General features: G+C 51.9%; 1 protein-coding gene across 1 annotated transcript; it reads left to right on the top strand.

Annotated features, from left to right (window-relative positions):
* Positions 1 to 835: 835 nt before the first annotated feature.
* PNPLA2 (patatin like domain 2, triacylglycerol lipase) lies at positions 836 to 25521 on the top strand. The gene is made up of 9 exons (XM_083839569.1): positions 836 to 1229; positions 12930 to 13162; positions 13340 to 13405; positions 16200 to 16409; positions 17293 to 17353; positions 18218 to 18385; positions 18803 to 18935; positions 19407 to 19529; positions 20179 to 25521. The coding sequence occupies exons 1-9, from the start codon at positions 1043 to 1045 to the stop codon at positions 20441 to 20443; spliced, it is 1446 nt and encodes a 481-aa protein (XP_083695695.1). The 5' UTR covers positions 836 to 1042; the 3' UTR covers positions 20444 to 25521.
* Positions 25522 to 25771: the final 250 nt, after the last annotated feature.

The following is a 25771-nucleotide window of genomic DNA, read 5'->3' as shown; positions in this document are numbered from 1 at the left end:
CTTAAGGACAGGTGTAACCCTGAATGAGGTCCTTCTCTTGGTAGAAAATACTTTTACCCTATATTGGTGCTATTAAGAAATTATTTATGCTCTTTGTACCTCCAAGCCTCCCTCCTGGTAATAGTTTCCTTACCTAGAGTTGAGCAGCTGCTTCTCTTGCCATGCTGAACCTTCTGATGTCCCTGTAAACGTTCACTTATCTAATGAATTGAATGACTAAAGTCTGTCTCTCTTATGACGAGAGGATCATTCCACCTTCTGAGATCTGTGCTGATCTGGCAGCACTGGCCTGCAGCCCTGCTGTGAGCTGATATAACACAGGCTTGTTTGGAAGCACTAATAAAACTTGCAGTCACTTTGGTGAAAGGTAAGCGACTGCGTTTTGGTGAGTTTAGAGGCAGGCTCAGGAAACTGTTAGGACTGTTTTGCTCCGTTCTTGTGCTGTGGAAGCCTCCCTCTGGTTCCTGAGCTCTCTGTGAAGAGAAGAGCTCAGCGTTTTCCCGTCCTCTCACATATATTGCCTGTATCCTGCTCTAGGAAAGCAAAACATTGTATTAGTGTGACATCCCCCCAGCTGGGAGCAGAGCCCTCCAAGACCCAACGCCTCTGGTGAGGCACCGAGGTTGGGGCGCTAAACCCTGGGCCCCCCATCTCCACGGGGGGACCAAAGGAGGGGGGGAAGCTCCAGGACGTGTGCCACGGCTCACCAGGAGACACTTCACGCTGTCCCCGGGGCAAAGAGGGGTTCACCGGAGGAAGGGTTGGAAGGAGGAGCCGCCGCTTGCCCTCCCATTGCTGACCGCTGAGGGGAGGCGGCAGCACCGCCCCTCAGCCCGGCCCCGCAGCGGCCCGGGGGCGGGCCGCCGGGAAGGGGCGCCCCATAAAACCGCGACGGCGGGCCCCGGTAGCCCAGTGGCAACCCGGTGGGTCGCGGTAGCCTTCATCCTTTCCTCATCTCCAGCCTCTCGCCCCCCCGGCCCGCCCCTCGGCGGCGGTGGGGCTGTGAGCGGGTCCCCCCCCGCACCCTCCCGGCGCGGAGGCCATGTTCCCCACGGACTCCACCTGGAATATCTCCTTCGCCGGCTGCGGCTTCTTGGGGGTCTACCACATCGGCGTGGCCAGCTGCCTCCAGGAGCATGCCCCCTTCCTCGTCGCCAACGCCAGGAAGGTCTACGGTGCCTCCGCCGGGGCGCTCACCGCCACCGCCCTCGTCAGCGGCGCCTGCCTCGGTAAGGGAGGCCTGGGGGAGGCTCTTGGGGGTGGCTTTGGGGTCTTTGGGGGGGTCTTTAGGGTCGTTGGGGGCTCCTTGGGGCCCCTGTGGGGCGCCCGTGGGTGCGAGGGCTGCCTGAGGTGCACCAGCTGCCCTGGCGAGGCCAGCCGGCTGACCCTTCAGCCTTCCCTCCCTTCCCCGTCGTCGTTATTATGTTTTTTTTATTGTTGTTTCTGTCATACGCCACCAGCAGGGATGGAAATAGCACCCTGCCTTCCTGCTGGCTTCTTCAAAGCACGCGTGGTGCTTTGTTTTTAAGGGGTTTTGCCTTGCCACTCGCGCCGTCAGCTCTCTGCACCTGTCAGGTGGAGGCCAAAGGGGTAAAAACGCCCCTCCGAAATGGGTGGCGGGGGTAAAAACGCCCCTCCGAAATGGGTGGCGGGGGTAAAAACGCCCCTCCGAAATGGGTGGCGGGGGTAAAAACGCCCCTCCGAAATGGGTGGCGGGGGTAAAAACGCCCCTCCGAAATGGGTGGCGGGGGTAAAAATGCCCCTCCGAAATGGGCCCCCTGGGAGGAAGGAGGTGGGTGCTGCCCCGCGGAGCAGGTGGCTGCCGAGGGCGCCTTGGAGAAGGCTCCTCGCGGTAGGGAAGCAGCCGAGCGGTCCCATGTTGACCCCCTGGTGTAAGGGGAGATCTGTTTTTGGGGTCGGCTGCGTGAGAGGCTGGCCTGATGAGGCGTGGGGTGAAGAGAGACGTTGACCTCTCACTGCATGGGTGCGGGCTTTTGGGTGCTGTGAGCAGGAAGCGAAGCAGCCGGAGCCGCCGTGCAGCGTGTGTGTGTGCGGGTTAGAGCCGAGCGTCTCCAAGCACAGCATCCCCAAGGCTCTAGGAAACCTCGCTTTATTCTTAGCGCTGTTATTTTTGGAAGAGGGCTATTCCTGGGACCGAGAGGCACTGGGGAACTTTCTTGTCCTCTGTATGAGCTAGACCTTCAGTTTGCCTAAGTGTTATCTACATTCTTCAGTTACAGAATAATTTTATTTTTATTTTTTAAAGTGTGCACGCAATGTAGGTTCTTCATGCTTCTGGTACAAATGGGGAACAAACAGCTGAAGGTGTGTGGTGCCTCGTGTTGTTTTGCTCGCCTGGCAGCATAAAAAAGCTGCTGGCTGTCAAGTTCAGCTGGTTTAGGTATGGGGGGTGGGGAAGCCAACAACCCCAGCAGAGCTTGTTGCCCTTGGAAGTTTTTATTTTGAGAACAGCAAATACAGACAAGCGCCTTAAATGTGAAATGAGGGATGTGATGCGAGGGGATCAGGTGCATCTCTTCAGTCTCAAATAATTCATCGGTGGAAAGGCTGTTTCTGAAACAAACATACGAGCCTGTCCTGGAGCAAAGTGAAACCAGAGCTGTTTACTGCTTGAACTCCTCTCGCCTTGATCTTTCAGGGCACTCCCTGTTCTTTGGGGACAGGTAGGGTTTTGTGATGTAGCCTTCATGCAGCAAAAGTTATCTGTGTGGTTAGGTTTGAACTTTCCCCCTCCTTAGCGTGGTGTTTGCAGGAACGACCGATGGAGTGGAGCCGCTGCTTCTGGAGCTGGATGGGGAGCTTTCACCAGCTGCTCAAAGATCAGCCTGGGATTTCTGCCACAGTGCCGGCTTTCCTCGGGGACAAGGGAATAGACCTCTTCTAATCCCTTCTCCTGCAGGGGTCTGTTTGCTGCCAGGGACTTGGTTGCTTCGCTTGCTGTTGCTTGTGTTGAAGAGGCGACTGCACAATTAGCCTCCTAACTGGGAGGGCCCCGGGTTGCTGTCAGAGGTGTGGCACCGATGTGAGACAGGCTGACAGCAGTGCCCGAATCCTTCGCCTGGCTCAGACACCAGTGTGGTGTTGAGCAAGTCTCTTATCTTGTCTGCCTTGTTTTTGCTATTTATATGTCCGGAGCATCCGCAGCCTCCCAGAGGGCAACACCCAGCCTGGTAGAGAGCTTTCTGTGAATCGGGATTGGAATTATTCTTCTCGTCCCTGTGAGGAGTAAGGGGAGGCAGGATAAAGGAGACTGAGTATGGGGCCACCTTCTGGGCGGCATTAACTGCCCCCTCCTGAAAGAGGGCAAAAGATGTTGTTTCAAGCCAGCAAAGGCTTGGATCCTGGGTGCTCAGATTATGTCTCAAATTTGAGTGCTCTGGGGCATTTTATTTTATTTTTTTTCTAGCTCTCCATGTGGCTGGCATATGTCTTGGGTAGAAAAAAAGAGCAGAAGGGCGGCAGAGCTGACTTGTGAAAGTAAAAGCAGACGGGGTGCCCAGCTGGGGCACGGTATTGCTGCACTTTGTCCCTGTCATAAACCACCCTGACAGCGCAGGCCGAGGTCCAGGGGTTGGGATGAGCTCACGGGGAAGAAGAGGTACAGCTGCAGCCTGTGCTGGCCGAGCAGTTCATCCTAGTGCAGGCTGCTGGGGCATCCTGAGGATGTGTGTGTGCAGCTAGTTTCTCTTCATAGCAGCCCGGGAGCTTTCAGGCTCATGGCAGCCATGCCCTGGGCTCTCTGCTGCCCTGTCTGTCGCCCGGGAACTCTGAACGCCATCTCCGGGTGGATGGCAAGCAGAGGGGACTCCTGCTGCAGCCTTGCTTATTTTGGCTGAGTGTAGATAAGGCTAGTGCCTTCCTGCACCTGTACTTGGTTGTGACCTCTGCGATTCTGCTGTGCAGAGAAGCAGTTCCTGGGCAGGAGTGGAAAAAACTTTTTCCTTTGGGTTTTCTTTGGTTTTGATCCTTTGAGGCACTGACCAGAGAAAACAGAACCTTTCCTGGACTTCGGAGCCTAAGATCCCACTTAATGTGCCTCCTCCAGCTTTTTTCTTCTTTTTAAGCACTTTACTACAGGTTGTAGGGATCTTGGATGTGTTCTCCAGGGCTGCAGCTGGGGTGTTGACCCGCGTTTGAAGTGCTGTCTCCAGCTTTGAGGTTCTTCTGCATGTTGGCATGAAAAAACATGGCTATTTTTCCATTAGTCATGTGTGTGGATATCGAGGTGCACTTGTGTGTTTACAAGGTGCTTGATCGTGTATGCTACGGTGTTGGAGCATGAATCACCTCTTCTCCAGAGGGTTTTCTGCGAAATGGGCTTCTGTGTTGGCTCTCGGGGCTGTTGGAGCCTGGCCCGCTAGGAAATGCACCTTTGTGTGCCAAGCAGGTGAGAACTTTTTGCTGGCTTTGCAGCCTCCTCCTTACACGTGCCTTGGATCTTGGAGCTCACCTGGACGAATAAATCCTGAGGTTGCTGGGCCTGGACGAGTACAAGCAGCTCATGTGGCAGCTCACAAGGCAGCCACAAGCAATGCCAAAACACAGCCAGCGTTGGGTGCCTTCATCCTAAACACAGAGGAGGGGGCTGCCCCCATCTGGGGGAGTCAGCAGCTCTCCTGAAGCGTGGATCTCCTGAGTCCTGATCTCCTAAAGCATGGATCAGCCATCGCAGTGTCAGCAAAAAGGGTGAGGGGATGCTTTTAGCACTGAGAAGGCAGCAAGGAGGCCGTACCTCTGCTAGCCAGAGCCGCGTTGCTTGGGGGGTTCTTGGAAAGTTTTTCCTAGGTCGATTACAAACATACGTTTATTTTTTTCCCCTTGGTATCTAGCCAGGCCTCTGTCCCAGCCTTGACCCGGGATGCGGTACTCGTTATTTGAGTTAGATTTGCTTGCTGCCTGTTGCCGTATGACCCCCAGGAGCAGAACTGGGGGTTCTCTTTCCACTGGGGGGCAGAAGGGGTAACCCCTTCTTTTGCCTTTAGAAATGGAAACCTCTCTCAATGAGCGGCAGAGATGTCGTTACTGATGGGCTGCTGGAGTTTAGGTGCATGCAGAGGCTTAAAGCCTGATCACAGGTTATCTCCTCTGCGTGTGTGGAGTCTAGTGCCAAATCCCAGATTGAGGGGAAATAAATCAGCTTAGTTTCTATGGAGCCCTCAGAGCACTGCCCGTTTGTGTTGGCCAAAGCGTGCATCGTGGGGTCTGCCGGAGGGCAGTGCACGTGGTGCCGCCTCGGGTGGCTGTGGGAAGAGATCTGTGGATCCCACCTCTTCAGTGGGAGAAGGGCTGCGTGCGCTGAGTGTGGATGAAACGTTCCCCAACGTGGCTGGAGGTAAATCTGTCTTAACTCTGCTACGCTCGCCGTGTTCTGTGCTTGAAGATGGCCGTGCGAGGGGTAGAGAAATGGCATTTTGGTTGGCGCTCCTTCTTTCTGGAGCAGGGAATGGACAAACCTCCTTCTTACGGGGGCTTTGCAGCTGATAATCGTGCCAGGACCCGGGGCTTTGTGCTGCCCTCTGGTGCTTGCCCACGCCTGAGGCCGCGATGCTTCGTGGTGCCACTATGGGCCGGGTCTGCGTTGGTGCCTTCTGCCTGCAAAACCCCCACCAAGCTTCATCAAGTGGCTGGAGCAGCTCGTGGCTGTGCTGTGGTCGGAGTATTTCCTCCGAGAACCAACCTTCCTCTTGGTAGGATGCAGTCTCAGGATGGATGCTGGGTTTGGAAGCCAAGGATTTAAAGGACCGAGCGCTGCTTTCAGGTCGGATCTGGCAGTGGCTCTGTGCTGCCACTCCCATGGGTTGTCTCCTTCTCCGTCCTGAGACGGGGAGGTGGCGGCTGGGGGTGTAGATAAGTCGAGGAGCGCTTTACGTATGCAAATCGCAAGAGCTGCTCTTGCTGGCTTATTTGAATGTTGCTGATTCAGGGCTGGGCCTGGTGAGCAAGCTCTTCCAGCGCATCATGCGCAGGGTGCGGGCTCAGGTTATGTCAGGCACGGAGAAAGTTAGAGCCCTGTCCCAGAGCAGGCTGCCGGCACAGGAGGTGTCTCCGTGTATCCAGCCAGCTGTGTTAAGTCGTGGGACTGCTAAAAACTTTAAGGGACCAAACCAGCCGTTTGGCTCCTCGCCATACTTCAAAACGTAGAAAAGCTTGGGTATGTGAGAGCGTCAGGGGGATGTTGCTGCACCTCTTGCTGCCCTCCCTGCTCCTGCACCCTCCGCCTTGCAGGGAGCAGCTCCTGTCCTGCTCCCGGGGCTGCTTCCGAGTCCCGATGCCCAGGAGCAGTGCCTGGGGGCGGCTGCTGCTGTCTGTGGAGGAAAGGTAACAGCAGCCTCCAGATAATCTTGTCATGGCTCCCGAGGAATGCCGTCTGCCCCAAATCGCTTCCTCAGTAACTTTGATCAGACTGAGATCCCTCCTAGCACAAAATGCCCGTGCCTGCCTCCTGAGCAGTGCTTTGGAGCACCTCTCGTCCCCCTGGCTTGGAGGGAACCTGCTCTGCTCGTGGTGGGGCCGGTGGGGAGCCGCTCAGCAGGGTGAGGTGACACTGAGCGCGTCCCAGTGCGATGGAAGGGCAAAGCGGGCACAGCGAGCAGGGGAGGTGCTTGGCGTGGGACGGAGCAGTCGCTGGCAGCGCGGACGTCAGGAGCGGGGCACGATGCAGGCTCAGTGCCAGGGGTGGACTTCAGAGCTATTCCTTTCATTCCCTGCCAGGGCAAGACGGTGCTCTAGTAGCAGCACAAGTGTACAGTGGGGAAGGGAGACAGGCCGCCCTTCCTGGGTGACGGTCAGCCACGTCTCTGGTGAGCACAGAACTGGCAGCAGGGGCTAGACCAAAAAAAAACCCCACTGAAAGCTGTATGCAGGTTTACACGGGGACCAGCCTCGTGCTGGTGAGCAGGAAAAGCCAAAGCTTTTCTCTCCTGTCCTGTAGCACGGATCTCTCCTCTTCCAGAGCATCTCACCCCTGGTGGCACCTCCACGGGGAGGTGGGAGCCGCCCTCGTTCGCTGGGTGTGAGTTGCCATCCTGCAAACTGGCCCTGACGAGCGAGTAAGGAGCGTGCAATGTCGTGCGTGTGGGTGCTCCTTGCACACCAAGTCCTGCTGGAATAACAACCCCAGGAGGCCTTGTGTTAGTGGTCGTCACCTGGATGAACAAGGCAGGAGCGGGATGTGGTTCCCTTCCTGCCTACGTGCAGCAGAGGAGAAAGGCAACTTCACAGTCATGCAGCTGTTTTTGGTCCATCTTTCTCCTGCCCGTTCTCTCTATTCTCCACTAGCTTTCTCCTGCTGGGTACTTGCTTTAAAAAAAAAAAAGTAAAGCCCAGCATTGCGCTGGCCCAGGGCAAGCAGCAGGGATCCAAGCTTCACTTCCCTCTACGGCAATGAGCAGCAATGCAACGCTAATCCTTGTATTAGGGAATTACAGGGGGGGAAAATTAGGCTAGCGGTGACTGCAGCGATTGTGCCAGGCAATAATCCTGGCTGCCTGCCTGAGCTGAGCCTTCCTACTGATTGCTCCCCAGCAGGAGCCGCGCTCTTGTCTGGTTTGTGTTGCAAGAGCAAGCGCTCCGGGCCTGCCTGTGGGAGCAAAGCGGGCGCTGGCTTGCAGGGCATCAGCTGCCTGGTGAGGCTTCGCTGTGCCGGCGCTTCCCTAATGCCAGTGCAAAGGTTCAGCTGAGGCGTAACCACGGCTGGCAGCTCTTGTGCCCGCTCTCCCAAAGCCTTTTTGCTCGTGCCCTGAACGAAGTAACCTACCTCAGACGTCCTGGGGGCTGGCACGTTGCGAAGAGGGAGGCTTGGGGCTCTGAAGCAGCTGCAGGCGGTGGGGATTCACGGCGCCGTCCTGCTGCGGGCTGCATCTGGGCTCTGCGATGCTGAGCTCCGAGAACCTGGGCCAGGAGGTGGTGTGGGACCAGCCCTTCCTGCAGCAGCTGCCTCCGGCTGCAGGAGCTGGCCCTGCTCGAAAAGCCGTCTCTTTCAGTGTCTCCACTCGCCCCACCTGTGAGGTGAGAAGAGGGGTTATTTGCCAGCCTGAAAGGGGCCTGAGGAGTTACTCCGATTTTTTTTGCTACCTCTGCATCAAAAAGAGAAACAACTTCCTTCCTGGCTGTCATCTGGAGCTGAGGCAGCCAAGCTGCTCCTTGTTCTCTGATGACAAAATAGTAGGAGAGAAGGAATGAGTGGAAACTTATAAATCATATAAATGCTCCTCACAACAAAAATGAGGGAAGTCCCAAAGAACAACCTGTTCTGGTACGTGTTTCTCAGTGTTACCAGCTTACAGGGCGATGTGCACAGATGGGAAAAGGACCAGTGCCACTGGGGGTTCTGGTGCTGCCTGCCTTCTCCCAGCCCCAAGCATTTAAGAAGGGTTTTTGTGTGTGTTAAATAGTGGCATTTATACAAATTCGGCCATGTAAGGCAGAGATTCCTCCCCCCCACGGTTTTAGGATTTCACACTGAAATGGAGGATCCGTCAGTAGCTTTGGATCACACATCACCTGGAGGCGTTTTACGGGGCAGACCACAAGTTGTTGTTCTCGCTTCATTTCCTGCTGGCATTAATCTATCCCTCGGGCCCCCTTTGACATCCCTCCAGCCTCGCTGATGGGATGAGGACGCCCCGGGTCAGGTTCCCGTCCCCTTGGGGCAAGGGGTGGAAACCAGGCTGCTTCAGCATGAGCACGGGAGGAGGAGCAGGAGCCCAGCCGGGCGGTGGGGATCTTTCCTGGGCTGAGGTCGGCGCCCCCAAGGCCTGGAGGCGTCCCTGGATCACCTGCACGCTGCTATCTGCTGTTGGCCCTTCTGGCGAGCGAATGGGTGCCGAGGAAATGTCCAATAAAGCGCTCTGGGTTAATTATTTTCTAGCTGTCAGCCTGCAGACTTTTCTTTCGATGTCCCTTGTTTACAGCTCAATGTTTTTAGGCTGGTGGCGGGACTGGGCTGTACCCTCTCCGGGGAGAGGCCGGGCAGGAAAAGCGCGTGCGTCGCTTGCTCTCAGTGCGGAGGCAGGCGCAGGAGCTGTGCGTGCTGAGCTGGAGCAGCCTGGGGGTCTGTGCTCGGGAGGGACGTGGGGCAGCTCTCCTGAAACCTGTGCTCGTCAAGAGGGGCTGGCTTTTCGCTCCTCCACGGCACCGCTCCAGCTGAAGCAGCAGCAGACAGGCAGCCAGACTGCCTTGAGGGAGGTAACACCGGTAAATTCCTTCCGATTCCCGAATTTGGGTCTGAACAGGGACCTACCGACGGGAAACACAAGAGCTCCACTGATGCTCAGCTCTGGGAGCAAAATGCAAAGATCCCAGCTGGGGGCTCTTGCCGGGAGCATCTACCCCACGAACCTCGCTCTGAGCAGGTGGTGCTGGAGGGGTGTCAAAAGCACCTGCGCTTCTTTCTGCTGGTTGTCTGCCTTTCAGAGCTGTCCCTGCATCCATCCTGCCGCTGTCCCCTGTCCCCCCTCCCCGTCTGGGTGCCTTTTCTGGAGCCCGCGCCCTGTTTACCACCCAGGGAGCGGGAATGTCCCTGGCGCAGGGGGTGATCTTTGTGCCGATGTGGAGCTCTTCCAGGGGGAGCCGTGGTGTCACGGGAGCTGCCGGCTGGAATGCGCAGCGTGCCCCCTCCCTCTTCGGCCTGCGCTGCTCCTATTTTTGTGCCTGTCTTAAGCTCTTTTTTTCCACTTGAAATACTTCATGGGTCAGCCGTCCTCCTGCTGGCTGCGGGATGGTTACCGGCGTGGGCAACAGGCGAGCGCCGAGGTGCCCTTGGTGCGAAACACAGAGGTCAGGAGAGGCCCGGGGCTGCCTGTCCTCCCCCAGCAGGTGTGTTGGGCACGACCGATGGGCGCAAGAGCTAATTCTTTAAGGAAACCAGTCTCACCAGGACGATACACTCATGTAAAGCTGGCTTGGCGTAGCTTAAAAATGAACTGGGATCCTGCAGCTGCATACAGGGCTCTTCCCCTGGGCAGCCATCCACTGCCCCTTGTGGCTGCTGCAGAGGGATCCCAGGCCAGAGGTGGCCCAGGTGGCCTCCCTCGTGCCACGTGAAATATTTCTCATTGATACAGGTTGTGTTTGTTTAGAGGGATAATGGTTTAGTTAAGTCTGTATGGGGAGAAGCGTTGGATAAATTGGTTGGTGGGAAAAGAGCTGATACCAGCTGTGGGAGGTTGGCAGTGCTCATTGTGATGCACCCCAAGAGAGGAAAATAAACATTGTGGTTTTCCCCATGACCCTGTGCTCTGAATCATCAGATCCATCAAAAAACAAACTTTTCTGTGGACTGGAGTTGGCACAGGATTACCCCGGCAGGGGCAGACAGTTTGTGGCTGACTCCTGCAGGATTTTTCTCTCTACCACCTCTCTCATTCAGCTGCTCCCTCTGGCAGACTCCTTTAGTGCCATTACTACCAGAAAAGCAATTCCAGGAAAAACCAGCTCAAATTCTGTTCGCTCTCTCACCTCTCCTTTCTCCTCCCGAACTTATTTCCAGGAGGGCTTGCCATCTGTCATGGATCTAGCTGCGTAAACCTGACTCCTCTGGCTGAACCCTCAGCTGGCCTTATTTCCAGGAAAGCCGGTGGCGCTGCAGATCGCCCTGTGCCTTCCTCGTCCCACGGAGCTCCTCTGCACTCGGTTTCGGTGCAAGCGAGCCAACAAGTCCAACAAGATCAGAGGTGCCCTCAAACTGAAATACCTGAGAAGCTGCTTTTGCACAATCTGTTTATATGCACACATTTAAAACAAACAAACAAACAACAAAAAAAAATTCAAAAAATCCAATTGCTAATTATCAATAACTCTTATTTTGTCCCCAGTTCTCCCATGTCCCCCTGTCCTGCTTGGCTGGGTAACGACGACAGAGAAGCAGCTGGAGCCGAAGTCCCTCCTCAGACGCTGAGACAGTCTGTTTCCTGGCATATTTGGGACTTTGTTTTGTTTTCCCTAAGCAACTCCCAGCTCAGATTTTTTGCTCAGACATTAGTCATAAGCTCCGTATAACTGCAGTTGTTCCCAGTGTCGCTGTCGCATCTCTGGACGCTGAGGTGCCAAGTCTGAAGGCAAGCTTCTCTAAGCGCCATCCCTGAGCCGCCCTCCCCAGCGTGGCCTTGCGAGCGGGGTGTCCCCGTGGCTCAGGCTCCCACCCTATTTATTACTGGGGTTTCAGCAAGGCCAGCAGCTCTGTGACGCACTCCGTGCAGTGGGGCTTCCAGGGCTCGTGTGGCCAAGGTGCTGGAGTGGGCTCCATCCAGTTTTGGGCTCTGCTGCAGGTTCTTTGTGTGTATTTCTTCCTCTCGTTAGGCACAAAGGTGTCTTAGGCACGGAGTGCTAACAAGTTGTCATTTCTGGCTGTTGTCCTTCGTGTTGGGAAGGATGTTGAACCGTGCAGCTACTATCTGGAACAGGCTGGGCTCAGTGGCTTACGGCTAATTGAGTAAGTAAGATCAGAATTAGGCTGCTAAACATTGCTTTAGGAAAGAGCAGAAGACTGGGATTATAGGGCTAAAAATTGCTTCGGAGAGGGGAACTTGGATTTTCCGCTAAGTTGCTACCTCACAGTACCCAAATCCTGACCCCAGAGCCTCTGGTCGTGGTCAAGGGTCTCATTTGGTGCTCGCTCGAGCTGCTGGTGTTGCTGGCTTTCCTGCGCACACAGTCGCGTTAACAGGCTGCCTTAGTGGAAAACATGTTGCTGGCACACGTGTATTGCAAAAGAATGGGATGCGTCAACACCCGCAGTGCGCTGGGGGTGGTGTTTCCCTTATCTCTGTTAACCTGAGTCTAACTCGGCTGCCTCCTTTCTGCAGTCACAGGGCTGAGAGGGACAGGGAGCAAACCAGAGGGATTTCAGGTTGGCTGGCACTGACAGCAGCTTTCATCTTTGCCCAAAAACCAAACTGCAGCTTGGGGAGAAGATTTAATTGGTGAAAGCGTGGCTGTTTCCCCCAGTTCCTTTAATTCTTGCCTGGATACTTTCCTCACCCGTGTGTTCCCTGTGTCTCTGGGATTGCAGCGACTGGCGGGTGCTCAGAGGAGTCACTGCCGCGGGTCTCACCACGGCTCGGGCTGCGTGTGGAAGCAGCAGTCAGGATGCGCAAAGGGCAGCGTGCTGGGCACGGAGGGTTTGGCTTGGGGTGATGTTTTTGTTTTGTTTCCTCCCTTCCCTCCTTTCCCACCACGGAGCCCTGATGCTCTTGCCAGGCTGGGCTCCTAGTGACCGTGAGATACTGGGCTTAGCAGGCGTGCAGATGTCCCTTTTGTGCTGAGGGGGTGTCTTCTCCCCTCCAAACCCAGCTGGGTCACTGTGTGGAAGTGTAAAGCAGGCGTGCTTTCGGGAATCCTTGCCATCGGGGCCTGGTTTAGTGCTCGGGAGTCGGACACGGGCGGGATGGACACCAAAGCCTCACCAGGGGGCTCGAAGTCCACCCCTGTCCATAGTGTCTGTTTTGCTACCTGAGACGTGAGTGATGCTACCAGCAGAGCTGTGATGATCAGCTGGAAAGCAGTGAGATTCCTTTTTTTTTTGGTGCTTTTGCTTATGGGCAAATGTCTATTAAAATGAAAATACCTGTTTTCTGTCACTGGCTTTTCACCAGTCCTTCACAGGCCAGTCAAGCAGGGCCTCCTGAGAAAGCGTGAGGCCTTACCAAGATGCATGTGATCTTTGCCGACTTTGTATAACGTGTGTAAGACAAGGGTGGCTGTTTACAGTGTGGGAGTGAGAATGCAAATGCAGCAAGCTTCTGTGACTCTCCCACAGTGCCTGTAATAGCCACGCATCTCGAGCTGTATTGGCACGTAGGGAGAAAGCTCTGAGTAAAGCTCTGCGTGAGGCTTTTCTACGCCTTGTTTTGTGAAGAAGGCTGGTTTTGCTAGCGTTTCACGGGGCATTTTTCTTCCTGTCGTTGCAGGTGAGGCTGGTGCCAGCATTATTCGAGTGTCGAAAGAAGCACGGAAGAGGTTCTTGGGGCCGCTCCACCCATCTTTCAACTTGGTGAAGATCATTCGGATCTGCCTGTCCAAGACTGTGCCGGACAATGGGCACGAGGTCGCAGCAGGACGTTTGGGTATTTCCCTCACGCGGGTGTCTGATGGAGAAAACGTCATACTGTCGGACTTCCACTCCAAGGAGGAGCTCATCCAGGTGACTGGAAACTTCTTGCAGAGGGCTGGGCAAGAACTGCAAGCTGGTTTGTTTTGCCTTGGACTCTCAATGTCCTTCGTAACGTAGTTTAATTCTCAGCATGTGCCAGTACAGTTCTCAGACTAACTCAGTAGGCTTTGACGTGATTCTTACATGCTGGATCTCTTTCTTCCCCAGGCCTGTGTTTGCAGCACCTTCATCCCTGTCTACTGTGGGCTGATACCTCCAACCTTGCGTGGAGTGGTAAGGCTCTTAAGATATTTCTTCATTAAATCATGTGCTGATGAATAAGAAGGCAGAAATGCCATACTCAGTTTTGGTAGTCCTCTTTTGCCCGTCTGCTAGCAGGAACTGTTGTGAAGAAGCATGAGAAATTCCCAGGTAAACAACTTCAGCAGTGGATATGTCTTCTTTTCCAGTCCTGCAGCTGGCTAAAAATGCCCCAAAGGCTTGATGGTTTAACAGGACAGAAATATACAGCAATCTGGGCAAGTGCTGGTTGACGTAGCAGATGGTTCCCCTGGCTCCTTGTTACAACCCTTTCCAGCACTGAGGCTCCAACCCTGTGTGCATGTGGAAAGAACTTGGCTATAGGGTAGAAATCGCGATTGTAGTCCCTCTTCCGTGTGCCTGACACTCTTTGCAGAGCTTTAACAAGTGGTGCTGATGCTTGGCCTCTTTTTCCGTGACATTCTTCCTGTCCTTCCTATGAGAATAATGTTCTGCTGCCTGCAGGAGCTCCTTTTAGCTTCCTGTCCAAGAACGTCCAGAGCAGTTTCTCTCTTTTTGTACGTTGATGTTAAAAGTGAAAGCACTTGAAAGCTGTGCAGAGCTGGATCATCTCTGGATATAGAAGTCATGGCTGAGGGTCTCGGCTGAGCTTGGACTGCCCTTGTGCTGCTCAGGTTAATGCACCCACTAAAAGGCATTTAGTGCAAACTAAATGTTTGTAAGCTAAACAGCCGAAAGGAAGAGCTGCTATGAACGTCTGCGTGCCTTGGTTTTCGCACAAGTGACCTGACCGAGGTGCTTCAGTCTGACAGGGCATCAGATCCGCTCCCACTGCTACCAGTGTCCTGAAAGCGAGGTCGGTTCTGCTCCTGCCTAATATCCAAACAGGCTGTTTTTGTGTTGTGCAAGCATGTTGGGCAGGGAAATGATCTAGAGGAAACGTTCAACGTCCAGCCCTTCAAAGTGACAGAATCAGTGCTGGTTTGGCATGTGCTCAGCAACCACGGGCTGGGGTTTTGTCCCACAGCTGGTGGGAATGTAGCAGCGGCTCTTGCACGAGACCTCCTTGGTGCTAACCGAGGTGAGCCTGGCTCAGACAAAATCACAAAACTCCAAACCAGGCTCCAACACCAGGGTTTTTGGAATTCGCAGCTGCCTGACTTCTCATGTCAAGTTTCCTCGTGGGGAAAGGCGGTGGCAGCGGGAGTATGTGTGTGAGGAAATCAGTTTTCACCTCTTGCCCAGAAAATAAGGATCCCTTCTGACTCTGAAAGGGCATATGGTGAAGGGAGAGGCTACAGTAGCTTGGGTATGAGCTTAGGAAAGGCTTTGAAGCAGGACTGCGTGATTCCTGGCATACCTGTGATGACTGTGTTTGCCACAGGACATACTGACAGGCCGACTCAAATCATGAGGACCAGTTTTCAAGGCAGTGTGATTGTGAAAGGTATAATGTGCTTATCCAAATCCTGCCTTCCTCATCTTTTTCCTGTGTTTACTTCTCTGAGCTCTAGCTGCCTCGTGAAGGGGATGATGAAATAAATGGGTGGGAGGGAGAGAAAAATGATTTCTCAAGTACCAAGAAATGAACGGGTCGGTAACTGACCTGTTAATACGTCTTCCAGCTGTGAGCTGTCTATGGCACGTGAGTGAGGTGAACCCTTAAAAGGGGTCCCTGGACTGGGGAGGATTTAACACCTTGAGTCGGAGCTCGAGGCCCCAGCCTGTGGTTCTGATGCTGCTCGGGGCTTGGCGAGAGGTTGGAGAGTGGTCAGCCTTGGGCTGGCTGGAGGTTTGCGTAAATCCAAAGAAGTGGCAGCTGATCTTGAGTGAGAAGCTGTAAACTGCATCGCCTCAGGGGCGATGGACCAGAAAGCAGGCTCTGCATGTTTTTTCCTTGATTTCCATGCAGGCTTTGCTTTGCCAGCCTTTGCTGTAGGCTTCTTTCTAACAGTACGTTAACTCATGCTGCCACCCTCAGGGAAACGTAGGTTTCTGCGTCCTTACCACAAACTAGCTGTGTCTTAGCTCAGTGGCCAAAACACTCAGATCTGAATCTTCTTTAAACAAAGCGGGTGTCTGGCACTATGCTGCCTGCTCTGCTCTGTCCTCTGCCACTCTGCATGGCGTGGTCTTTCCTTGCAGGGGGCGTCTGTCTGTCTCCCCTAGCTGTGTCTGGTCGTCCTTCCTGCAAGGGGAATACCCCTGTGTTTATAGTACATACGTACAGAATGTTCTCTGATAAGAGGGTGCCTGTTAGGAGCAAAACCCAAGTCCCTTATACTCTATCACGCCAAAGCTAGCAGGTTCCAGATGTGTTGGGATTGCTGCTCAGTTACCCTGCTAGAAACAAATCAGCTGCTTTCATTCTTAGTTAACCAACTTGCTGACGGTGGGGACCTGTGTCTGAGCTATTCATTTTAAAGATGGGTAAAGAAAAGTCTGATGGCAGCGTGACAGCTTAGACCAGTGCTAACTGGCATTGCAGGTGGCTGTTGGTGCGTCATACTGGATGGCACTGAAACCCCACAGCAGATACATCAGCAGTCACACAAGTGAATTTTGCCTTTCTCCGTGAACTCTTGTGACCAAAGCACTCAATGCTAGGAAGAAAGGCACATAGCAAATGGAGGTTATAAATAACACAGCTGTGCTGTTGCTGCTTTCAACTCCTCTGGCACTGGTGGCTGTTGCCCATTCTTGCCTGAAGTTGTTGGCACAGATGTGAGTAGGGGGGCAGAGTATCTGCTTGAAGCCGCTTGATCAATTACAAGAGTGAAGAGCGATTCATTTCTCTTTATTTCAGAGATACGTTGATGGAGGGATTTCAGACAACTTGCCCCGATATGAGCTGAAGAACACAATCACGGTGTCTCCGTTCTCAGGGGAGAGCGACATCTGTCCTCGGGACAGTTCCACCAACATGCATGAGCTGAGAGTAACCAATACAAGCATCCAGTTCAACCTTCGCAACCTCTACCGCCTCTCGAAGGCCCTGTTTCCTCCGGAGCCACAGGTGAGATTCCTGTCAGTGCCCAAACTTGGGGACAGCGGATAGATGCTGGCTGTCCTCTGCTCTTCAGGAGCAGGAGGAGGATTGCAGACGCTTAGTTTTGTATCTCTTGCTTGTCTGTTTTTTCACCTTGACATTTAGCAACCCAGCGAGCTGGCAAACCTTGAGCATCTGCACAAGGTCATGTAGGTGGCTTGGTTTTCTTTTGATACTGTAAGATTTGGAACTCAGGTGCTAGCAGTTGCTTGGAAAGTATTCCCACATGGCTGTGTGGCATTTGCCAGGAAGCCAGGCTCGCTTCTAAACAAGGACGTATCATCCCTCAGAACCAATGTGCTCGTGATGTTTTTTAAGGTCACGCTGGAGCTGCCAGCCTGAAGCCAGTGACTGTCCCTCCTAAAAAGTGCCACTGGAACAGGTGGCACTGCAGACAGCTTTGCATGCTTCTGCTTCTGAGCAAATACAACCTTAGCCCTGGCATTTGAGCATAATAAACATGCATCCGTGTCCTGAATCGCTTGGACAAGTTTTCTGCTGCCCCGTTCCTAGTCTTAGCTGGCTTTATCTGTGAACACAGTGGCCCTTCCTGGCATCTGCAGGGAAGTCTTTTGGGCTGCTTATCAGAGTGACTCCCAGAAGGCTGCCCACAGCAGCGTCGGCTCTAGAGGGGGAAATGAAGTAGCTGCGACTCTAAGCCTGTACTTGGGTAGGATTCCAGCTGTCCCTTCCAACCTGAGTTACCCCGTGATTCCCATACCCAAAGCTTCCACGTTACACCTCTTCTGCTCAAAGCCAGAATTCTCTGAAGCCAGCACTGAGCTGAGTGCTTGCTCTGCTCAGCCAGGAGGTCTCCAAACGACCTGCTCTTGCCTGCCTCTGCCCACAGGTGCTGCGGGATATGTGCAAGCAGGGCTATCGGGATGCGCTGCACTTCCTGAAGAAGAATGGTAAGGCGCTGAGTGTTTGTGGGGTGCACTGACCTGCTTCTGTGCCAGGCGTGGTGGCGTGGCTTTGAGGCCAGTTACTGCGTGTATAAAATGTGTGAGGGTAGAACTGATCAAGGTGCGTGCCTCGGATACCAGCATACAGGATTTCCATCTGTGAGTACATTTTAGCACTGCAGGAAGCAGAGTTGGAGTGGACACCTTTTCAGTGCAATGCAGTTGAAACTACAGAGTGTGCTCAGCGCTACAGCAAAGTTGTTGGGCACCAGTGCCATTTGGAGCTTCAGCAGATACCCTACACCCTTTCGTGTGCAGCCAGGGTATGTGTCAGGAAGCAGAGCAGTGTAGAGTGCAGGCATGCTCTCAGCAGTCTCTGGAGCCTGGCAGTTTGATGCTGCTCTTAGACCTTCTGATACTCAAACCCCAGACTTCCTTATCTCCTTGACCTCTTGTTGCAGTCTGGGTGTGTGTTTGATGCCACCTAGTGTCAATTTCCAGCAGACCGAGCACGGTTTGCTTTGTGGCGCATACCATATGGGATAAGAGCAGTCATGGGGCTCTGGAATAAGCTGCAGGAGGGGAATTGAAATTGGTTACTGGCAGAGTATATAGCAACAAAACCCTGTGAAACAGCACCCTGCAGGATGTGGAGGTGAAACGTCAGAATTTCTGGTGGGGAAAGAGAAGATGGGCTTAAAGCAGCCGGTTCTTAACTCATTGTGGTAAACATTACAACAGATACAAGCTAAAGAGGCTCGATGTGATGTCTGTCTGGGTGGCGAGTGAAGTGAGGACTAACATTTTAAGGGCCACACAAGACAGGGCAGCTAATTTGTATCATCCTTATGATATGACTTCTCTTCTCAGGTCTCCTTCATCGTCCGAGTCCTGCACGTCCTCTCCTTGCCATAGAAGCTCCCCCAGGAGAGAAGAAAGAGGAAGAAACAGAAGCTGAGGACCAGTCAGAGGAAAATACAGCTCTTGCTGTTGTTGAAGACCACATCTTTGAACACTTGCCTCCCAGATTGAACCAAGGTATGATCCAAAGGAAGAAAGCCCTGTCAGTCTTGCTGTACTGCCTGATCCATGTCAGAGGATCGCTTGGATGTGGGGTATTGTTTGTGGTGGTTGTTTTGCTGCACCCAGGGATTGAACTGGTCCCCACAGGTGGTTAGTTGTAGTTGGAACCCCTTAGATAAAGGTGTGGAGGCTGAATTGGGAGAGGATTCTCATTTGACACTTCTGCATGGTAGCACAAGGACAGGATCTTGATACTTGTTCCTTTGGTAACCTGATAAAATTAAAAGTTGCTGTGCTCGGAGAATTGCTATCCTGAGCGAGACTTCCTTAAGGAGTGGGAGGTGGAGAGAGAAGCCGGGTAACTTATGGGATACGGCAAGGAAAGGGATAGTCCCACTGCAGGGGTTCAGTCGTGTTCTGTTCTGTCTTCAGCTCTTATGGAGGCTTGTGCGGAGAGAAGAGGTCTCCTGACTGGTATCACCAACATGCTGCCTATACGTGTGGCCACGGCAATGATGGTCCCCTACATGCTGCCCCTGGAGTCTGCAGTCTCTTTCACTGTCAGGTATGCCTTCAGCTGTTTCCTCTGGCGGTTTTCTTCCCCGTGCAGCCAGCTGTTTGTGGGAATCTCATGAGAGGTGTCTCCCCGCTGGAGCGAGAGTAGTTCCAGTCGCTTTCAGCCCTAAACTTACACAGCTGGGAAGGCAAGTCCATCAGACCTGTTCTTAGTACAAAATACTCTATAAAAAGTTTCTGGAAGGAGATTGTGATAGGAAGGCTTGGGAGAAAAACATTTTGCCAAATCTGAAAATGGATGGAAAATACAGAAAGAGCAGATTCAAAACTTAAAGAGTAAGTCCTGGGCTGTTCTCGTCCTTCACAGCTTCTCCCCCTTAATTCTGTGAATGGTTGTGTAAATGGCTCCTGTTGCAGTTGTCACTAAAACTCAGTAACCGTTCGTAGGAGGCAATACTGTTCCTTTCTGTCCTTTCCTTTGTGCAAGCTCAACTTAGGTTTGTCTCCTGTTTCTTCCCAGGTTGCTGGAATGGCTTCCAGATATCCCTGAGGATATTAGATGGATGAGGGAGCAGATGACTGAAATCTGCAACTATCTTGTGAAGAAAGCCAAGAAGAAACTGGGCAGTCATCTTTCAGCCAGGTATGGCTGCTTTCTCCACAGCCCTGTTTTGGAGGAGCGCTGTTTCCACCTTCTGAAAGGTGGCATCTTCTCCATTGGAGCAGAGCAGCTAAGATTAACCAGAAGGATTTACTGCCTAACTTCAAACACAAATCTGCTCCACGGTCTCTTGGTTTCCTTAACTGTTGGAACAGATGCAGCATGTGGTCTACTTCTTCCCATTACAGGGCAGCCCCTGTGATGAAGCTGTTATTATTGCAATAGGTTAAAAGACGGAAGTCTAACGAAAACGATACGCTAGCTTATTCCACTCTCCCTTTGTAGAAGATAGGTGCTTGTCTGCATGGCATTTGCCAGCCCAAGGTTCCCTGAAAGTTCCTTCATAGGGGTTCTTGAGTTCAAATTACTTTTTTTCTTTTTTTGGGGATGAGAATAGGAAACTGTATTACAGTTGTGGGCAGAGGGTCCTAGCTGTGATTCAGGTGATGGCATGAGGAGGCGATTATTTCCACGAGAGCTCATGGTCTGTATAAACAGGAGATGTGAGCGGGGGGGCTATAACTGCAGCCAGTCAGTGGCAGAACCGAAACAGCTCTGCAGTTCTGGAGCTCTGCTCTGGTGACCTGCTCAAGTCATCCCACATCCTGATTCTCTGCGTTCTGTCTTTCAGGCTTTACTATCACCTTGAGCTTGGAGGGCCCCAGAGTCTGCCAATTTCTTCAGCACCTGCTTGTGGCGAAGCAATGCCGATGTGGATGAGAAGCAACCGCTCCCTGTCCGACGTCATGCTGAAGTGGGAGGAGTACCAGCGCCAGCTCATGCTGGGCTTACTCTGCATCAACGTGGACATGCAGGCCTCCCTCTTCCCTCGGGAAGGGTTTCAGATAAAATTTCCACCTCTAGACTGTGCGAAAGAGTGCCTGCCACTCTTCTGAGCCTGCTGCCCTGCGGGGATGGGGGTGGGTGGGAGGGGAAGCACATGCAGGGTGGGACCAGTCTCATCCCTTGGCAGCAGGCTGCCCTGTGCTCATGAATATGCTGCAAAGGGGATTTCCCCGGGATGGAGACTGGTGGAATTGACTGTAGCCATTTGTTGCCCCCTGGGCCAGGCAAGGGAATCTCTGTTCAAGGATGCAGAGGCTGATTCCTTGCTCCAGACTTGTGCTGAGGCCTGGCCGTTGCCCATGGCCGTGCTGATGCTGACCCAGCTGGGCTATCCCAAATAATGCACTTTGAATTGCCGTTGGCTTTTTACCGCCAGATAATCAGGACGTAGATGACGCTCTCAAGTTCACGTAGCTTTTAGTTTCCTTTGGATTTTTAGAGCATATTGGTCTGCTTTTCTTGACTTGTCTGACATACCTTAGCTCTTTGTGCTACTGGAAGATGAGGTAGCCTCTTGCCAAAACAGTTTGTCTTAGGGCTTCCAAATCTCCTCTTGACTTTATTCTTTGCTGAAGCCAGATCCTTTTTTCTGTCCCTTAACTTCATCCCCACTGGAAGCCAGAGCTGGCCCTGCTGCAGACTGCACTGGGACTGCAGAAATGTAGAAGACTTGTGTATTCACCCTGATTCATATTATCATTTACTCTCCCTATATGATTTTCATCCTGATAGAACTTTTGCAGCTTGAACTTGAAGTATTAAATGTCACTGAGCTTATTTGAAAGAAGTAATCTAGACTGAGATTTTTTCTTTATGGAGTTTGAGGCCCCATTCCTGTCACTGTGAATGGAATTAGTGTGGGATCATGCTGGAAAAGCTCAGTCTGACTGTCTCAGGATTAGTTTAGCAGCTGACACTGGGGAAGGAATGTGAAGTGTTTGTAGGAAGGTGAGATGGTGCGGGTCATGTTATCTTTGAGAGGTTTGTGGTGGAGTGTTGCAGCAAGTGTTGGGTAAGTGGCCACCTTTGACAGGGGTTGGGCTTCGCCCCTTAAGGGACCATACAACTGAAGGAAATTCCAAGTGGGTGCCACGTAAGGGACCTCCTGCCAAGCTGGGGCTTGACTCTGAGGATTTGGGGTGAGAAGGATGTAGGCTTGCAGTTACATCAGCCTTGCAGTTTGCCTGTCTTGCATGGTGGCTCACAGGCTATGCAGCTGGCAATAGCAGGAGCGCAAGAAGCAGAAGTGAAGTCAGGAGCGTTGGTGCATGTTCAGCCCTCTTGGAACTGGCTGCACTTGTCTTGTCCCTTAAAGGACCAGAGCTAGTGGATGTGCTACAGGGCAAGACTCTGCCTTGCACGATTCTGCCTTCTCAGTGATGGTCTAGTAGTGACTTGCTGTGCAGAAATGTTCTCTGCTCTTCCCAGGGTGAGATATGGCTTCCTGTGGGGACTGCATGTACTTCAACCTAAGTCCTTGCACTATGACACAAAACCAGCTCCCGGTAGCTTTTTCTGCAGTGTCTTGCTGCACGAGGCGTCTTCTACCTCTCCTAGCACAAACAGTATGCAACTGGCCAAAGCAAACTTAGGTTTTTTTTCCTGGGGAGCAGGGCAGGGTGTCTGAAGCTGATACATAGCCTGTGTGCGGAGTAGTCATTTATAACGCTCTCATTTCCCTCTTGGATGTGAAAAGGGAAAATATCCTCAGAAACACTACTAGTAGCTGGAGAAAGTAGTGAATTTACTCGATCACATCTTCCTGAGCAGTGTGGGTGAGGTGGTGGGTGCTGTTTCCTACCAGCACAACTGTGCACTGGGTGCGGGTTTGAGTGTTTGTAGCAGAGGCTGATAAGCATCAGGGCTCTCCCGCAGTGGCCACTGCAAGCTGGGAGGCAATAAATGGACTGGGCAGCTGTGGTGCTGACCGACTGTCCGCAAGACGCCAGTGCAAAGACAACTTTGTGACTTAGAATGTCACCCCACTGTCCTTCCTGGATGTAACCTACCTATGTAACACAAGGGCCTGCACAGCTCGTGAAACAGGCCTGCACTTAAGAGTCAGATTTATTCTTAAGCTTCATGTAGTTAAGGCAACTGGGGAACAGGGGAGTCACTGGGGAGGGGAGAGAAAAAAAAATAGGATTCTGAAACCAAAATGGGAGTGTTGGGTTACAAAGCAAATCAGTCTTGTAATTTCCTAAAGCTTGTGGGAAAAGCTGACTGCCAGATGGACGTAACTGTAGTGGAGGTGAACCAGCAACAAACTACTGTCAGTTTGTGAGAGAAGGATAAATTTGAGAATTGGCATAAAGAAAAGGGGGTTATTTTGTGGTTTGCTGTGGGGGCTTCTTTTCTTCTGCTGCTCTGGACTACCTTCTTAGTTTGCTGAATGCCTATCTCTTGTTCCTAATGCACACAGAGCAATTGGCAAGAACACATAGATGTTTAGTGGCGTGAAATTAAAAGTTTTTCATCCAGAAGCAAAACGTCTGTTGAAGGGCAAAGCCAGATGAGAAAATCTTGTGTCTAGAAGCTGCTGCCCTCTTGGCTCTGCTTGGTTTGTGTTAACGTATGGGTGGAGAAAATGATGCAACTATTTTTATTTTTCTTATCCCTTCTTCCTGGACTGGTAAAACCACTGTATGATTATGTAAACCACTGAACTGTGAACCAAATTCTCTTGGCAGTAGTATGTGCTAAGAAATTGCAGCTTGGCACCCTTGTTCCCTGGATCTCCTCAGCTTTCCTCTTGCACATCAGAACCACCTCGGCTGGTGGCCCTGTCTTCCAGCCCTCAGATCCAGGGGGCTTGTTGGTTCTGGTCCATGCCTTTCAACAGACTACCTGCTGTGGCTGGTAAAAGGCCAGAATTTCATTCTGGTTCACCTCATCTGTCGTTAGCTTATTATATTAGCCTCTCAAAGAGAAGCTCCTATGCACTGCTGACTTTAACCACAAACCAAAGCCTGGCTTTAATTGTAAAGGTCTAATTCTTCAGGGAGGAAACTCCTGCTTTCCCTATGGTAATTTGCAGGGTGTGAACGGATACTTGGGAAAGCACCACTCTGTATTAACCCTCTTTTTGCCTGTATTCACCAAGTGATGCAGTGGCTGTTGTGCGATAGCTTGTTGGCTTTAGAGATTTAAGCTCTGATAAAGGAAAAGCAGATCTGTCAAAAATAAATACCCCTTACTACCCTCCTCTTCCTTAAGAGAAGTTTCAAGCATTTTCTTGAAATTCTTGCTGCTCACTGCTGCAGATTGCTAAGGATGAAGAAGTTAGGAAAGGTCTTCTAGCTAGTTGATGTAGGAAAAAGGGCCATGGCTGCTTTTGAAGATTAGCATTTTGTTATCCAGTGCTGCCTTGTCTAGATCAGACCCCGCTTTGAAATAGCTGGAAGCCTCTTGCTAGACTCTGTATTGGACCCGGAGGTGTCTGTTTTGATACTGCTAACTTGACTTATTCAAGCGTTTGTTCTTTGTATACCTCATGGCATGTGTTATCTTCAGGTGAGCAGATGCTGATTAACCTGCACTCATCAAGTTCCTCTGAACAAGGCAATCATCTGCAGCAGTCAGTCCTTCAGCAGAATGTGTGGCAGGGAAGCCCAGCAGGTGGTGGCCAGGGCCTGTGCTCTCCTGTATGTGGTATTTGAGAGGTCAGGTTCCTTGACCAAAAGTTCATCTTGCAGCCCACATCTGAAATCCGTGTAACATTCACTTGAACTCTGCAAGAGTCCCAACTCTTGCAGTTTCCACTGGTTTGCATAAAGGGTCTGTGCATTCAGGAATCCACTTTCTTTTTCTCCTTCCTGTGACACGGTTACTACTTGCTGATTTTAACAAGGCTAACAGTGAACCTCTCGTGCATCTAACCAGTCCCTAACCTATACAACACCGTAGTTGTTTGATGTTGTGCACAACAGTGTGTATCTATGGCATGCTCTGTAAGCCACCACGCATGTGTGGTATGTTGGGCTTGGTTTGCTGCCTGACCTACTCTTAATAGTTTTGCAAACTGACTTTTCAAGAGGTAGGAGGAAATATTTCTGACCACAGTCTGTAGGACCTAGAAGTTGGTTTCTCGTGACTTCCTGGGGGGGACTGTGTACCTGCAGCACTCAGACCACAAGAATAAAAGAATTGTGCTGTCTGCCCCCAAGTACTTACATATCCCCTACTGTTTTGTCCATTTTCTTAAAATTAATCTAGTAATCCATTTTCCAAACTTTCATTCCTTCCCTTGAGAGAAGAGCTCTCACTTCCGCCAAAGTGGTTGGGGGAGAAATATCTACAACTCCCTGTGTGTGTGTCTGCTTTCCCTAGGGGTTCATTTCTGCTAAATACCTGGTGGAGGTGGTGGGTTGCCAAAGTCAAGGGGTCTTGCCAACAGTTCTCTCAAGCTGTTTCCCTCTTCCCCTTAAATTGCCGAGAGAATGGACCATCGCACCTGGCTGCCACGTCAGCCAGTCAGTTCGTGCCAAACTCACCTTGTGCCTTTACAGTGGGCTCTGGCCTGCCTGCCCTCTGTGTCCCTGTGGTGTCTGCCTTTCTGAATGCAGCAGTACTTGTTCCCTTGCCTTTTCCTCCTTCCCCTTGCCCCTCCACGGGGCGTTGTTCCCAATCCGTGGGGAGCTCCACTAGGACGGTCTCTAACTGCATCCACCCTCCTGTGTGGGTCCACCTCAGCCCTCCTGCAAAGGGAGGGGGAACCTGTAGTTCCAAGCAGAAGACGGAGAAATGTAACTTAGTAATAAACACATTTTAATTAGGGGGCTTTCTCTTGCTCTGGGGAACAGCATCTTAAAGCAGATTTTTGAGCTAAATGTATCCTGAGATTCTGCTGCTGTCGCAGAGTTGGAGAAGACCCTTAAGTACACAACGCACGTGGAAATCCTATGGAAATTACTCATGTCAGAGCAGCAACTTGACCAGCAATAGTATATGCAAGTGATGTTATTTACATAGCAATGTCTTTAGTGCTCACAGTCACTTTAAAAGTTCAGTATTAAATTGTTGATGCTTTTTTTTTCTCCTGTTTCCCTTTTTCTAATGTTTTGCTGAAGAAAATGTAACTATTTATTTTGGCAGAAATATATCTTCTAATAAAAACTTTCTCAATATAGTTACCTGGCTGTGAGAGGTTGCTTGCTTTGCCATTTAAAGGTTTATTAAACAGTTTTGGAGGCGTTGTACTATGTGGGTCTGTTTTGCTGGGCCCTATCCTCTCCTTCCCCTTCAAAATGCTCTCAAATGTGTGTCAGCATGTGATAAGGGGGGCATTGCCATAGAGGTGAAAAACGGAGCACTGTGCCCAGTTCTGCCCCCCGTTATTCAGCCTGTTCAGGGGTTTTGGGAAGCTCCTGGTTCCCAAG

The sequence above is a fragment of the Anser anser genome (genome assembly GCF_964211835.1).
Source record: "Anser anser genome assembly, chromosome: 5".
In the NCBI taxonomy this organism is placed as follows: domain Eukaryota; kingdom Metazoa; phylum Chordata; class Aves; order Anseriformes; family Anatidae; genus Anser; species Anser anser.
Note: the sequence above shows the minus strand (reverse complement) of the source record. Positions and strands in the feature narration are given on the sequence as shown.